The sequence below is a fragment of the Piliocolobus tephrosceles genome, chromosome 5, assembly GCF_002776525.5.
Source record: "Piliocolobus tephrosceles isolate RC106 chromosome 5, ASM277652v3, whole genome shotgun sequence".
Classification (NCBI taxonomy): domain Eukaryota; kingdom Metazoa; phylum Chordata; class Mammalia; order Primates; family Cercopithecidae; genus Piliocolobus; species Piliocolobus tephrosceles.
In genome coordinates this window covers 72,855,061-72,872,038 of record NC_045438.1, presented here as the reverse complement: position 1 = coordinate 72,872,038, position 16,978 = coordinate 72,855,061, and the positions used below count along the sequence as shown (strand labels likewise).

Genomic DNA, 16,978 nt, shown 5'->3' with positions numbered 1-16,978 from the left:
TACGCAGAAAATAGTAAAAATAAAGAGTAACAGATTTCTTAATTAAAAACATATACAGTCAGGCCGGGCGCGGTGGCTCAAGCCTGTAATCCCAGCACTTTGGGAGGCCGAGACGGGCGGATCACGAGGTCAGGAGATCGAGACCATCCTGGCTAACACCGTGAAACCCCGTCTCTACTAAAAAAATACAAAAAATTAGCCGGGGGTGGCGGTGGGCGCCTGTAGTCCTAGCTACTCCGGAGGCTGAGGCAGGAGAAGGGCGTGAACCTGGGAGGCGGAGCTTGCAGTGAGCCGAGATCGCGCCACTGCACTCCAGCCTGGGCGACAGAGCAAGACTCCTTCTCAAAAAAAAAAACACACACACATATACAGTCATCCCTCAGATACTTGAGGCAGGGAGGTGGGGGGCGTAGTTGGTTCTAGGACCTCCCCACATATACCCAAATCTGTGCATACTCAAGTCCCGCAGTGGGCCCTGTGGAATCTGCATTTAGGAAGTCAGTCTGCTGAGTATGCAGTTTTTACGCATCCCAAGAATAGTGTATTTTCCGTCTACGTTTGGTTGAAAAAAATTCGTGTACAAGTTGATCCTCAGAATTCAAACCCATGTTGTTGAAGGGTCAACTGCATTGTTATTTCTTCTCAACACTATTTGGGATGCCAAATATCACAATTTACCAGCAATATCATCTGAAGAGTCTTCTTCATGAGGTACAGTAGGCCTTTTACTTCTTTTGGCTTTCTCAGGTAAAGCTTTACTTGGATCTTTCACCCGCATCTGTTATTTACTGAAGGGACTGAGGGAAAAAAATTCATACATTTGAGTCTTCAAAATTAAAATTTTATATTTTATGTAATGCATATCAAAATTGAAATGACTTCCATTTTAACTGGTCTGGGATATTAACAGAGGAAGAAGGGAACATCAGTTGAAATGAAATAAATCTTTGTTAAATCAGTATACACATGCTATATTCCACTGGCTTTTGCCAACTATACTGTTATGGACTAAATGTTTGTGTCCCCACCCCAAATTCATATGTTGAAATCTAATCGCCAAAGCGATGGTACTTGAAGGTGAAGCCTTTGCGAGGTAATTGGGTCATGTAGGTGGAGCCCTCATGAATGAGACTGGCCTCTTATAATAAAAGCTACCTTTGTATCCCCATGAGGATATACAGAGAAGATGGCGAAGATGGCCATCTATAAACCAGGAAGAAGGCCCTTACCAGATACTAGATTTGCCAGCACCTTGACCCTGGACTTCCCAGCTCCCAGTACTGTGAGAAATAAGTCTGTGTTGTTTAAACCACCCAGCCTATAATAATTTGCTATAGCGGGCTGAACCAAGACACAGCCCCTAAATATAAGATGTCCAGGTGAATGATCAAAACTAAAGTTTTCATCACCGTAATAAGTGTTGCTTCTGGATAATGAGTTCTCTTCACCCTTTCCTCCCTTCTGCTAGCAAGGAAATAGTAGGAGCTGGATGAGCCATACTGGATCAAAAATGGAAGCTGTAAGCCAAGCACAGTAAAGCCACTCTACCCGTGCTATACGACTAGCACCAGAATATTAAGAGAAAATTAAATTTCTATCTTTTTTTTTTTTTTTTTTTTTTTGAGACGGAGTCTCGCTCTGTCACCCAGGCTGGAGTGCAGTGGCGCGATCTCGGCTCACTGCAAGCTCCGCCTCCCAGGTTCACGCCATTCTCCTGCCTCAGCCTCCAGAGTAGCTGGGACCACAGGCTGGACTACAGGCGCCCGCCACCTCGCCCGGCTATTTTTTTTTTTTTGTTTTTTTTTTTTTTTTTTTTGAGACGGAGTCTTGCTCTGTCGCCCAGGCTGGAGTGCAGTGGCCGGATCTCAGCTCACTGCAACCTCTGCCTCCCGGGTTCACGCCATTCTCCTGCCTCAGCCTCCCGAGTAGCTGGGACCACAGGCGCCGGCCACCTCGCCCGGCTAATTTTTTTTTTTTTGTATTTTTAGTAGAGACGGGGTTTCACCGTGTTAGCCAGTATGGTCTCCATCTCCTGACCTCCTAATCTGCTCGCCTCGGCCTCCCAAAGTGCTGGGATTACAGCCGTGAGACCACGCCTGGCCAATTTCTATCTTTTTAAGCTACCACATTTTGGGGGGGGGGGTTCACTCTAGCTTTTTATCATGAAAAATTTTAAACATCTACAAAAGTTAAAAGAACAGTATAGTGAACACTCATATACTATTTAGATTCCACATTTATTATTATTATTTTAGAGACGGATCTCGGCTTACTGCAACCTCCACCTCCTGGGTTCAAGCAATTCTCCTGCCTCAGCCTCCCTAGAGTAGCTGGGATTACGCTTCGCGCGAGCCACCAGGCCTGGCTAATTCTTTTTGTATTTTTAGTAGAGACGGGGTTTCACGCTGTTAGCCAGAATGGTCTGGATTTCCTGACCTTGTGATTCGCCCACCTCCGCCTCCCAAAGCGCTGGGATTACAGGCGTGAGCCACTGCGCCCGGCTATTATTATTTTTTTGAGACAGAGTCTCACTCCGATTGCCCAGGCTGGAGTGCAATGGCCTGATTTCAGCTCACTGCAGCCTCGACCTCCCCAGGCTCAGGTGATTCTCCCACCTCAGCCTCCCAAGTAGCTGGGACTATAGGTGCACACCACCACGTCCAGATAAATTTTTTGTATTTTTTAGTAGAGATGGGATTTCCCCATGTTGCCCAGGCTGGTCTTGAACTCCTGGGCTCAAGCAATACACATGCCTTGGCTTCCCAAACTGCTGGGATTACAGGTATGAAGCATGGTGCCCCACCAATTCCACACCTATTAATAATTTGCTATGTTTGTTTTTATCTAAATATCAGTATGTGTGTATATAGAGACACATATGTATGTGTGCGTATATATATATATATTTGTTGTTGTTGAACTGTTTGAAAGTTGTACAGATCTTGACAGTTCATCCCTAAATACTTCAGCATGTATCTCTTAAAAATAAGCACAGTCTCCTATATAACAATGTAATCATATCTAAGAAAATTAATAATTTTCTAATATCATCTCATTTTCCATCATATTCTAATTTCCTTATTTGGCCCTAAATTGTCTTCTATAGCTGGTTTTTTGAAAAAGATCCAATCAAGGTTTGCACTTTATATTGGTTGTGTCTCTTTAGTATCTTTTAATCTATTAACAGAACAGTTCTTCAACCTTTTACTTGCCTAAGACTTTAGCTTTTTAAAGAGATCAGGCCAGTGCATGAGTCACCTTGAGGGTCTTGTTAAAATGAAAGTTCTGATTGAACAAGTCTGGCACAAGACCTGAGATTCTACCTATCTAAAAAGCTTAAAACTGAAGCCACTGCTGGGGGCCCACAGAATACTCTTTCAACAGCAAAGTTGTATGTCTCACAGTGAATTTGTCTCTTTCTTCATGGTGTTATTTACCTCTATCCCTTACATTTCTTAAAAATTCAGTTAATTATACAAGATTTTAGATACAAGCTAAGCATTTTTTAAAACCACTATATTTTGGAGTCTCTGTTAGAGTAGCTTAGCCTACCTATTACTGTCCTGCCTGGTAGCTAAGCAACGTCGCAATTTTCATGGTTGCTGACTTACTTTTCAACGATCAAAGTAATGAATCTTTCAATTCAGTCCTAAATTCCAAATCTTGATTTATTCATTCCATATTTCACAATAAGGGAGCTTTCAAGTTTACCATTAAGTCCAACGGTCATCACTACTGAACTAAGTTGCAATAAATTAAGGGCTTCGGGGTTAGGAACATGTAAAAAGCCTCTGAGTTCCTTGAGCGCTTCATCTCTACCTTCTCCCTCCAAACTTCCTCATCTTCTCTCCCCTACAGTTCCACCTTATAAAATCACTAATTTACGTATCCCCTTCTCTGATCGTAACTTCCCAGTTCTCCAGCTTGCCTGATCAGCCACTCATAATTTCCTATAGTGTCCAGGCTGACAAGAGGCTGCATCTCAAGTCCTTCCATGACCCTTACAGAAGGGTAGGGAGAAGCCGAAATGGCTAATGGAGAGCTGCTTCCTAAAGCAAGTCACATGGCACATTTAACTTCAAGTAGACATGGAGAGGGGTTGCCCATGTACAAAGAGGGCAACATTACATGTACCCAAAAAGAGGTGAACTGGAATACTTGTGCAGAGCCTTAAGAACGACATCACCTCTCTGGCAGAACCCAATCCTAGATGAACCCAATTAATCATTTTCTCCATGTTGGGAGAAAGTCTCTTAAGAAAGGAGACTAAGTCCATTATTATTCACTACACCTTCTGGTAAACCTACATACTATCCACAAAGCCACTTCAAATCTTCTTCACTTTCCTTAAACCTCTAACCCCTCCATCTCCCCACTAACTTATCAAAAACTGATCTAGTCGTTCACTAAGGGAAGAGAGACATAAGCAGATGGCAAATTTGATCTTTCTATTCCCAAATTTACAAACCTACCTCCATCAATTTAAATTTGATGTCCTGAAAAGAGATAGGTATAACTAATAAAGTACAGAGAAAATGGTCTATGAGAAACTGGTTATATTTTCCCGCCGTGGTACAGATAAGCTCTTGATAAAGATGAGCATTAACACAGATAATGCTAGCAAAATAATAAACAAAACCAGGCATTTGACCTACATACTGTAAGCAACCTGTGCCTTTTTTCAAAAACACTGACTCAAACTTAACTTGGTAATGTAGAGGCAATTTCTGATGATTTTTCTGCCATATGTAATATGTCTAAACAGACAGAGTCATTTGGTACAGTAACCCAGGATTCGGCAATCATGTATCTGCAGTTTTCCAATTTCCATTTAAGGCAAAAGGACAAATTTAAAAGTCCAATTATTAGAGCTTCCAATACTTTGTATCATCAAAATTGTGTCTGGGCACTGGAGACTGGGAAGGATGGGAGTGGGGTGAGGAATGAGAAATTACTTAATGGAAACAATGTACATTATTCAAGTGATGGTTACACTAAAAGCCCAGTACCACTAGGAAATAGATCCTGTAACAAAACTGCACTTACATCCCTTACCTTTATACAAATTTACAAAACTGTGGCTGTGGATCTCCGTGATCTCCCCCACATTTAGAGTTTTGATAGGATGCACGGGACTCAACATATAATTGTATTCATGGCTGACATTTATTACACAATGCAGTATGGATATACAGGCTTATCACAATAGAAAAAGACACAAGTGGAGTCTGGAGGAATCACGTGTAGGCTCCTTATGCGGTCTCCCTCCCAAGAGGGGTCAAACAAAACACACCCTTCCTCAACCAATGAAAATACAGCAACACGTATGCAACGCTTCCGCGCAGGGAAGCCCATCAGAGACTTGGTGTCCCGGATTTTTACAGAAGCTGGTAATTTCCGTGTAAAACATACTGTTCCGCACAAACCCAAAAATCTAAGTTCCCAGATGCCAAACAAGCACCAACATTGCAAGCAGTCCTTTCTACAGATAGCAGTCTCAGGCCTGCTATGTTAACTCTTTTTAGCACAAATATGTTCTGGCCATTTTTCTCATGCGGTTTTCCAAACAATAAACTTTACAGTTTTCAACTTCACCATCACTTAACACCTGTCTTTTCTCTAAAGTAGGATGTGCAACCAAGTTGTTTAGAAAGCTGTTTTTAAACAGGTTATGCAAAAAGCCCATATCCTTTCCCACTCTTGGGCAATTATTTATGGGGGTTGGAAAGAGAAGAAAAAAACACTATCTCCTTTTATATACCAAGGTCAAAAAGATGAGCAGCATCTTATGGTTTGCTGTGTATCACGCTCAGTTCTAAGCACTTCACAGATATTAACCCACTCAACCCTCACAGCCACCTTAGGAGGTAAGTTGCTATTCTTTTCCCGCATTTTACACTTGAAACTGAGAAAGAGAGGTTGACTTGCAGAGGTCCCAGAGCCAGTGAGTGGTGGATGGAGATGCGGACCCAAACAGCCCGGCTCCAGAGCTCCTAATACACGACGCTTCCAGAAAGTCGGGGTTAGACACGCTTCCTCCGGTCACCAACACACACAATCCGAGGATGTGAAGAGAAATGCGCCGCGAGGCGGACGGAAGGGTGTGGGGCCGCCGCACGCCCAGGTCACCAGGGGACTCGGGCGCCTCCCAGGCGGCCCCTCGCCAGCCCTGACGCCTAGGGCTTCTCCCGCAGCCGCAGGGACCCGAAGCCGGCAGAGCTGCGCTCACACGGCCCTGGGTGACCGCCGGGCGCCCCCAGGGATCGGGAAGCCGAGGGGGGTGGGGAGCCTCTCTTCCAGCCTCGCCCACCCACAAGGGGGTCAAGGTCGCCGAAGCGAAGACCGAGAAACTGCGGCGACCATACCGCCGCTGCGACCACAGCTCCGCGTCCCCAACTCACCCCGCCCGTTCGGGCCGCAGCGTCTACAACCTGGGGAGATTGCGCCTGCGCGCCCGCCAGGCGCCAGGCAGAGGTGGGGCCTCGTTCGCCCACCCCCAGCCTGGCCCGGGAAGGTTCCAGGCGGCGCGCGCCGGGCCTGGGAGCGCGGGGAGGGGTGGAAGGGCGGGGCCGGCTTGGGTGGCGCCTGCGTTCTGCATGTCCTCAGAGCCCGGAGATTCCCTGGTAATCTTAGAGTAACAGCTACCGACTAGCAATTTATTAGGATCCTGGGCCAGCCTGCGCACCTCGGATGTTCCAGGAGTCCGGCTTAAGTTCCACTTGTTGCTGGGCGCCTTCTGAAACAAACTCTGATTTCCCTCCATTACCCTCCTCTGGACTCTTAAAGTCACATCTAACATTCGTCATATATTATTGTGCTTTTCTTCGCCATTGCTGTTGTCTTACCTGGCCTTCTCTTTTCCTAACTAGATAGTACATTTCTTCAAATACACCTATACCTCCTCAAAGCCCAGTTATCTATTAAAGTGGCCAGCACAGTGCATGTTTAGTAAAAGTAGTTGGTTTGAAAATATTTTGTTTGAATCATGGATATTGCAAATGCCAACACTGGTTATGGATAGGTTCTAAAAGTCTCCTGATCTTTCACAACTCTTCAGCCAAGGGACAGATGTGGCTTTAAGGATAAGACTATTGGCGTAGAAATCAGAAGATACCAGAGTTAAAATTTTAAATACTAAATTTTACTTTAAAAACTCTTTTTTTATAACAGTATTTACATGAGGAGAATTTGGCAAAGAAGGTTGGTATTTGCTTATATCGTACTTACAAGGACCATTCATTTAACAAATATAATTGAGCACAGATATGCCAGGTGCTGTTATAGGTATAGAGGTACACTATCATTTGGGGGGTTAGGATAATTTTTTTCCCTAGGGAAAAAGAAAATATTCCTCAAATAAGAATAGGTTGTGTGGTGTAATTTTGAAGGCAAAATTGTCTACTTCATAAATCAAAAGCTTTCATATATTTTATCGTTGAATTTGATCTAGAACTTGGAGGAATAAGAACAAGCAAACGAGTAAATGTAAATAATTTGCATCTTAATTGTGTCACTGTAAAAGATTTTTTAAAATGTATTATATGTGGAAACCCAGTTTATGATTGATTTTTTAAAAGGGATTGAATTAGATTATGGAAATTTAGGTTATTTTGTTCATAAGAAAAAATTTAGAAATTATCAAATACCATACAATACTTAAATTTTCTTGGGAACGACAAATTTCAAATATTGATTTCCAGTGGATGTACCCTTAGCATAACCAAAATCTCCAGAGATTTCAACCTTTGTTTCAAAACTTGGCATAAATTAAGGAAAATTCTGTAACACTTAAGTTTTTATTTCTGATGTTCCTCATTTATCTTTTCACTTAATTGAATGTAAAATTTACTACTTGATGGATTATTCAAAGAAAGGAAATTATTTTTAAATGTTAGATAGTAAGTATGTTTTAGTGCTATTACAACGACATTATAAGAAAACATCAAATAAAAATATAGATTACCTTAAGATTATCTAACCATGTATTTTCCAAATAATGCTAAATATCTTAAATTTACCGTCATGTTCTGTTTGGAAATATGTGGAATACTTTGTTAAGATATAGGCTATATATATTCCTCTTATATTTCTATCAAGTGTATTTTTTTCCTTTTTTTCTTTTTTTGAGACAGATTCTCTCTCTGTTGTCCAGGCTGGAGTGCAGTGGCATGGTTTTGGTTCACTGCAACCTCCACCTCCTGGGTTCAAGCAATTCTCCTGCCTCAGCCTCCCTAGTAGCTGGGATTACAAACGCCTGCCACCACGCCTAGCTAATTTTTTTTCTTTTTTGTATTTTAGTAGAGACAAGGTTTCACCATGTTGGCCAGGCTGGTCTTGAACTCCTGACCTCAAACAATACATTTGCCTCGGCCTCCCGAAGTTCTGGGATTACAGGCGTGAGCCACCGCGCCCAGCTCCTTTTTATCAAACACCAAATTGAACCAGATATCAAGTATATTCAAGATACACTCTTTATTGTAAAAGTAATACCTGCTAGTTTCTCATCTTCCCCTCCTTCCCACACTCCCATTTCCTCCTCTGCTTGCTGTTTTGTGACATATAGTTTTAGGCACCGTCTTTGTGTTTACACCATGCATTTGTACCATGTTTTTATGTGACTGCCTTTATGCTAAAGATAACACAGCTTAGATTACAGTCTACATTGTCTTCTATTACTTGAATTTTTCACTTAACAGTATTTGGCAGACATATTTTCATATTAACCTAATTTTTTTTTTTTTTTTTTTTTTTTTTGAGACAGAGTCTTGCTCTGTCACCCAGGCTAGAATACAGTGGCATGATCTCGGCTCACTGCAACCTCTGCCTCCTGGGTGCAAGCGATTCTCCTGCCTCAGCATCCCGAGTAGCTGGGGCAATGGGCATGTGCTGCCACACTCAGCTAATTTTTGTATTTTTAGTAGAGACAGGGTTTCACCATGTTCGTCAGTCTGGTCTTGAACTCCTGACCTCAGGTGATCTGCCTGCCTCGGCCTCCCAAAGTGCTGGGATTACAGGCATGAACCACCGTGCTGGGCCATATTAGTCTCATTTTTTTGACCAGTTGCTTAAGTCTCTTGTGAATGAATGTATCTATTTTTTCATCAGTCTCTTGTTAGTGTACATTTGTCTTTGCTTACTAATGCAAATATTCTCAGTAAATAAACTATTCACTGTAGAAATGCTGAGTCAACAGATGTTCATTTAAAGTTTTGATAGAAATTCTTAAAAAAACAGACTCACATGAAAGGCCATATATTTCCTAATTTTTCATTTTATTATATTAGTCTATTATATGGGAACTTAAAGTTGATTTTAAAAGAAATGGGTGTGAAATGACTTTATTGGTCAAAAATAAAAGAAAAAGAAATGGGAAAAATCCCAAGTCTCTTAAAAATTGTCTTCTTTCTGCCAGGCGTGGTGGCTCATGCCTGTAATCCCAGCACTTTGAGAGGCCGAGGCGGGTGGATCACTTGAGATCAGGAGTTCAAGACCAGCCTGGCCAACATGGTGAAACCCCATCTCTACTAAAAACATAAAAATTAGCCAGGTGTGGTGGCTACTGGGGAGGCTGAGGCAGGAGAATCGCTTGAACCTGGGAGCCAGAGATTGCAGAGAGCTGAGGTCGTGTCAGCGTACTCCAGCCTGGGCAACAGAGTGAGACTCTGCCTCAAAAAAAAAAAAAAAAAAAAAAAAAGTCTTCTTTCCAATAGCCTTTCACTAACACATGAGTAACAACAAAAAATTAAATTAGTTGTTTGGGAATTAATGATTCATATCAACTCAGCACTAGCAAATCTTTTTCAGAAAAGTTAAACTATTTCTCCCCCTCTTATCCCATTTTAAGTCTTGCTTGAGTTATTCCTTAACAATGATGGAATAACTTGGACACAATGATCAAGATAACTAGGAACAACAATCAAGAATCTCTTTTGACAAGATCTTTGTGCTGCAAGGACTCTTAAATAAACTAAGTTTAGCAGTGTGCTATATATAGAAAGACATACTTGTCTCCTCAGAAAAAAAAAGTCCTATGTAAAAATATTTTTAAAATAATAATTAGTCATGAGTGCTACAAGAATAAGTGTTTAGTATTACTTCTCCTGCAAAAGCAGAAATCAGGTTAAATATGATTCACTGAGGCCAAGTACATTGTTTCCCTATCTTGTGTTCATACTACCTGTGATTTATGATGTATATTTAGAATGGGGATGTCACAGAGACTATATGAATCTACAGTATATAGTGATATCTTAGTTCAAAGTGAATCCACAAAGTAAATTACACAGAGACTATGATTAAGCTCCAAATTATTTGGAAAATAATTATAAATGATGTCATTGGTCTAGAACTCTGAAATGGCTTATAGCTTATTAAATTATTAATAACTGAATTTTAAAAATGCTTAATGAAATGATTCCTTGGACAGACACTTTAATAATGCCATTTAAACATGAATATTTTAAATTTTTTTTGAGATGGGGTCTCACTAAGTCACCCAGGCTGATCATAGTGCACTATAGCCTCATACTCCTGAGCTCAGGTACTCTCCTGCCTTAGCCTGCTGGTAACTGGGACTACAGGTTGGTGCCACAGCACCTGGCCAAATATTTTAATTTTTAACTGTAAATCTATTTGCAGTTAAATATAGCTTTTATTATGCTTGGGAACCAACCTGAGAATAAATAAAAAATAAGATAATGAGAAACTTTGCGTGGTAGGCTTAATAATGACCTCCTGCCCCAAAGATGTTCATGTTCTACAAACCCGAAACTTGTGAATATATTACCTTAACTGGCAAAAGGGACTTCGAAGATGTGATTAAACTAAGTGTCTTGGGATGAGAAGATTATCATGGATTATCTCTGTGGTCTGAATGTAAAGGTCCTTATAAAAGAGAGGCAGCAGAGTCAGAGGAAGAGAGGGAGATATGATAACAGAAGCAGGAGTCAGAATCAGGGATTTGAAGCTCAAAGCTGTTGGCTTTGAAGATGGAGAAGGAGGCCATGAGAGCCAAGGAATGCAGGCAACCACTATAAGATAGAAAAGACAAGTCAAGAAATTCTACTCTGGAGCTCAGAAGAAACACAGGCTTGCTAACACTTTGATTTTAGCCAAGTGAGACTTCTAATCTACAGAACTGTAGATAATAAACTTGTGTTGTTTTAAGCTAGTAAATTTCGGGTAATTTGTTACAGTAGCAATAGGAAACTGACACATATTATACAATAGTTGGACATAACCCTGACAAACCTATAGTCAAATATCATCAGTTCGTGGAGGAAAGATGACAATATGACATTATTTTAATGCCTACATCAGTTGAACCAGCTATTAGAGTTAAGAACAATTCTTAGAAAAGTTATCCATGTAGTCAGTCTGTTTTAAACAAATCCAATGTATGAAAATCATGTTACAAGGTAAATTGGAAAAGTTTATTTACTTTAAATCTTAAATAATGTGTCACATTTTCTGCTTTCTATTTTTAAATTTTATGTCTCCTAAAAATAATAAGAACAAAAAAAGTAAGCATAACCTTTAGTTTCTTTCCAAATGCCTTTAAGTTTTAAAGCAGTAATTACACCTTGCGTCACTACCCGGTTCGGCGGATGCCTGGCTGGAGGGCGCCGGAGAGCCTGGAGCAGCGCGCCCGGAGGCGGGAGCAGGAGGAGGAAGAGGAGCGGGAGGTGGTCAGTAGCGCGGCGGCCGCCAGCCCGCAATGGTGCTAACCTGGTTGCTGCTTGGGACTGAGCGCAGGGCTGTCCTCGGGTCCGCGGAGGCTGCGCTCTGCGGTGAGCTTGGTGGTCACTGGGAAAAGGGAGAGGGCCTAACTTTGGACTTCAGGCAAGGGTTAACATTGGTGGGGGTGCTCGCTTCTTTAGACTTCCAGTGAAAAGTCAGACCCATCACTCTTGGCACCTGGGAATGTAACACCCACTAGCAGTTCTTGTTCGAAGATCTCGGGCTACGCGAACCTGTGGGCGCCCTGGGGAAGCAGGGACAGAAGTAAACATTGCTCCAGCCGGGTCGTATGGGAGGGCGTTTATATTGGTAGTGGTGCTTGACTGAGCAATACATGAAGGCCAATTTTGCGACTCAGAGAAGCGAGCAAGATGGCCAGTCCCTGCCCGCGAGAGTCGTAATGCCTAGCCCAGCCTTGCGAGTTACATTTGTGACTAGAGAGCAGCGCTCGGCGCTTCATGAAACAGCCACCTAGAACTATAACGTGTTAGAACTATAAAAATACCACCCCTCATTTTACCGATGAGCCAGCAGAAGCCAGAGAAGTGAAGGTGGTTACCGGAGGCGTTGGATCTAGAACTCCAAGCGGTCCCTTCTTTTTGATTTGCATGCTGCCTCTCCAGCACCAACTTTTATCTGTGGATGCAGCTACAGGGACCCAGCATTAACACAGCTTCCCCCCAGCCCCACCTATCTATTTTAACTGTTGGTAAGTCCTCTGTGGTTTAAGAGGTGCTTTTGTATGCAATTTTTTTTTCTTTTCTTCCTCTCTCTCTCTCTCTTTCTCCTTTTGTTTTGTTTTTGTAGAGATAGGGTTTTAACTGTTTCTCAGACTGGTCTCGAACTCCTGGCCCCAAGTGATCCTCCTGCCTTGGCCTCCCACAGTGTTGGAATTACAGGTATGAGCTACTGCTCCTGGCTACAGACTGTTTCCTTTCACCTTTATTAAAGAATCATTTGGTGGGGTGCGGTGGCTCTTGCCTGTAATCCTAGCACTGGGAGACTGAGCTTTTTGAGCTCAGAAGTTCAAGACCAGCCTGGCCAACATGGTGAAACCCTGTCTGTAGAAAAAATTAGCTACTTATGGTGGCACACACCTGTAGTCCCAGCTACTTGGGGGGGCTGAGGCAGGAGGATCACTTGAGCCCAGGAGGTTGAGGCTGCAATGAGCCGAGATCACATCACTGCACTCCATCCCAGGTGACAAAGTGAGACCCTGTCTTAAAAAAAAAAAAAAAAAAGAGAATCATTTATTGAGCTCTGGGACTGGCGTAGTGGCTCACACCTATAATCTCGGCATTTTGGGAGGCCAAGGCAGGAGGACTGCTTGAGCCCAGGGGTTCGAGACCAGCCTGGGCAACATAGTGATACCCCATCTCTACTAAAAAAGAAAGAAAGAAAAAAAAAACCAGCATGGTACCATACACATGTAGTCCTGGCTACCAGTGAGGCTTAGGTGGGAGAACTTGCTTAAGTCTGGGAGGTCTAGGATTCAGTGTGTCACGATTGCGTCACTGCACTCCAGCCTGGGCCACAGAGCAAGACTTTGTCTCAAACATGAAAAATCAACCATTTATTGAGCTCCTAAACTGCCAGGCTTTCCTGCTGATGATACGGCCTCTGTAGCTCAGTTCACCCATTTTTAGGGAAGGCAGACACAATCACCACACACAGCCCAGTCAAGTGACACTGCAGTGGAAAGAACAAATGACTCTAAGTTCTATAAAGTGTTAGAAAAAGGTACCTTTTTCTTTTCTTTTCTTTTTTTTTTTTTTTTTTTGAGACGGAGTCTCGCTCTGTTGCCCAGGCTGGAGTGCGGTGGCCAGATCTCAGCTCACTGCAAGCTCCGCCTTCCGGGTTTAGGCCATTCTCCTGCCTCAGCCTCCCGAATAGCTGGGACTACAGGTGCCCGCCACCTCACCCAGCTAGTTTTTTGTATTTTTTTAGTAGAGACGGGGTTTCACCATGTTAGCCAGGATGGTCTCAATTTCCTGACCTCGTGATCCACCCGTCTCGGCCTCCCAAATTACTGGGATTACAGGCTTGAGCCACCGTGCCCGGCCGAAAAAGGTACCTTTTTCATTTAAATAATTATGCTGTAATACAAAAATTAGCGAAGCTCTTGTAGTCCCAGCTACTAAGGAGGCTTAGGTGGAAGGATTACTTGAGCCTGGGAGATCATGCCACTTCACTTCAGTCTGGTCGCCAGAGCGAGACCCTGCCTCAAAATAAATAAATAACATAAAATTATGCTAGTGATTGGGCACAGTGGCTCATGCCTGTAATCCCAGCACTTTGGGAGGCCGAGGTGGGTGGATCACCTTATGTCAGGATGTTCAAGACCAGCCTGGCCAACATGGTGAAACCCTACCACTACTAAAAATACAAAAATTAGCCAGGTGTGGTAGCACGTGCCTGTAATCCCAGTTACTCTGGAGGCTGAGGCAGGAGAATTGCTTGAACCTGGGAGGCAGAGGTTGCAGTGAGCCGAGATTGCACTGTTGTACTCCAGCCTGGGCGACAGAACAAGATGCCATCTAAAAAAAAAAAAAAAATGCTAGTATTAAATGATTCTATCCTCATATTAAAACAAAACACAACATGTGGCTCCTTTATATATCCTCCCCCTCCCACTCTTCTCCCCAGACATGGCTTGATACACAGCCTTCTAAACACTTGTCTATGAATATACATAAATAAAAGTACGTAAAAATACTGTATATACAAATGTGATCTGTGCATACTTTTCTGCAATTTTTTCTTAGGTATTCAGAAGCCTTCCATGGCGGCACATGTAACTCTCTTAACTGCCACATATATCCTACCATTTCACCAGTCACCTATTGATGAACACTTTGATTTCCAATTTTTTTGCTATTATAAAGTTGTTCAGTAATTATCATTGTACATACCACTTTGTGTATTTGTACAAATATTTTACTAAAATAGATATCTAGATGCGCAATTGTTAGATTAAAGGGGAGGTGGCAAGGGACATTTAACTGGGCCTTAAAGGAGAGTAAGAGTGTTCCATGGAGAGATGAGGGAGAAAGATATTTCTTTGAGAATGGGCAGTATGTATAAATCACGAAGGAAAGGCAGAAATAGATATTGATTGATTGCACTGTATATACATTACCTTACTTAAAGCTCATAGGTTTAAATGATAATAATATTCCTATTTTACAAATAACAAACTACGTCCTAAAAATTTTAAGTAATTTCTGTAGGGTTACAGGGGTAAGTGGGTAAGCCAGAATGTGAATCTAGGTTTATCTGACTCTAAAATCCCTCCTCTTTTCATTATAAAACTGTATTTAGAGCACACGTATACTTTTTTTTTTTTTTTTTTTTGGGAGATGGAGTCTTGCTCTGTTACCCAGGCTGGAGTGCAGTGGTGCAATCTCCATTCATTGCAACCTCTGCCTCATGGGTTCAATTCTCCTGCCTCAGCCTCCTGAGTAGCTGGGAATACAGGCACGTGCCACCACGCCCAGCTAATTTTTGTATTTTTAGTAGAGACGGGGGTTTCACCATGTTGGTCAGGCTGGTCTCAAACTCCTCACCTTGTGATCCGCCCTCCTTGGCCTCCCGAAGTGCTGAGATTACAGGCGTGAGCCACTACGCCCGACCAGGAGCACACATATACTTTTGATGTAGCTGGAGGATAGGGCAATTGGGGCCTAAGAGGAGAAATGGGGGGAGGAGTGGATTTGGTAAACTGCTGGTAAGGGGTTGTTGAAAGGCATTAAGGAACATACTAAGGAGCTTGGATTCTATCCTGTGTTGTAATGCTGCAGTGAATATTCAGGTGATGTTAGGTTTACTCATGTGGAAACTGCAAAACTGGAGGTTATTCAAAGGTTAGGCTGAAAATGTGAAAATCAGGTGCAGTCTGTATTACTCTTGAAAATCCCTCTAGAGAACCACACGTCATCTCTCAGTAAATCCTAAATAGCCAGTTTTTCTTCAGTATAGGAACAGATTAGTGTTTTTTTTTTTTTTTTTTTTGAGACAGAGTCTTACTTTGTGCCCGGGCTGGAGTGCAGTGGCCAGATCTCAGCTCACTGCAAGCTCCGACTCCCGGGTTTACGCCATTCTCCTGCCTCAGCCTCCCGAGTAGCTGGGACTACAGGCGTCCGCCACCTTGCCCGGCTAGTTTTTTGTATTTTTTAGTAGAGACGGGGTTTCACCGTGTTAGCCAGGATGGTCTCGATCTCCTGACCTCGTGATCCACCCGTCTCGGCCTCCCAAAGTGCTGGGATTACAGGCTTGAGCCACTGAGCCCGGCCAGATTAGTGTTTCTTTGAGCACAAGATCAAGTGGTTGATTTGCAAGTGGAGCACATGCTGTACATAAAAACACGCACTATTGGCTTTAAATAATTAGTGTGGAATAGAGGCTCATATCATGAGAGGCTTGAGGGAGCTGAGACTCATCAAACAAATAGGCTTGCTTCAGGCTTTTGCTCACTGAGTGGAAGGGCAAGAAATCTAGTGTTCACTGGTTATTTCCCCCATCCTCCACCTCCCAATAGAAGTATAATTGAATTATAGAAAGTTAAATATCAGTTAGATGACTACAAAAAAAACATAACTATCTTTGATCCAGTTAAAGAAGTTACTTGCTGTCACTATCTTTTACAGTGGCTAAGAGCCAGAATCTTGAGTTTAACATAAATTATAAAATTACCATAGTTTTCCAGTTCCTAACAATGAGAAGCAGTAATGAGCATTATTGATTCAGCCTGCTGGCTCTTTATATTCTGGGAATTCAGAAAACAGCTAGCTGGATGAGAAATAGTTTGATTCCAGGTTAAGATCTAATCTTGTAGACACAGTGAATCAACTTTTCAGATCTGAAGGGGGAGAGGAAACCTGTATTTTTAAGTTTTGTTTATTGTGGTAAAATATGTATAAAATGTGATTTTAACTATTTTGAATGTACAATTCAGTAGCATTAATTATATTCACAGTGTTGTGCAACCATCGACACTTTTTATTTCAGTACAAAAATTTTCATCACCCCAAACAGAAACTCACCATTCCTCCTCCCTCCAACTCCTGACAACCTCTAACCTACTTTCTGTCTCTATGAATTTGCCTGTTCTAAATATTTCATATAAAAGGAATCATATAATATTTGTCCTTTTGTGTCTGGCTTATTTCACTCAACATGTTTTCAAGGTGTATCCGTATTGTAGCACGTGTCAGTACTTCATCCATTTTATGTATACATC

General features: G+C 42.2%; 1 protein-coding gene across 10 annotated transcripts in view; it reads right to left on the bottom strand.

The window, feature by feature from the left end:
* USP45 (ubiquitin specific peptidase 45) overlaps nucleotides 1-6,499 on the bottom strand; it is a 72,500-nt gene extending 66,001 nt beyond the window's left edge. For 5 of the 10 annotated variants that reach the window (XR_002730377.2, XR_002730376.1, XM_023205908.2 and 2 more), the window contains exons 1-2: nucleotides 6,402-6,499; nucleotides 679-788 (exon numbers count right to left, since the gene is read on the bottom strand). Coding sequence is in view for 7 of the 10 variants with exons in the window: in XM_023205908.2 (XP_023061676.1) it covers nucleotides 679-778 (100 nt within the window). In the remaining 3 variants the exon portion in view is untranslated. Of the gene's footprint in view, nucleotides 1-678; nucleotides 789-5,055 lie in introns of all 10 variants that reach the window. The other 5 variants (XM_023205909.2, XM_023205906.2, XM_023205904.2 and 2 more) reach the window with 3 other exon arrangements.
* Between the last annotated feature and the right edge of the window lie 10,479 nt (nucleotides 6,500-16,978).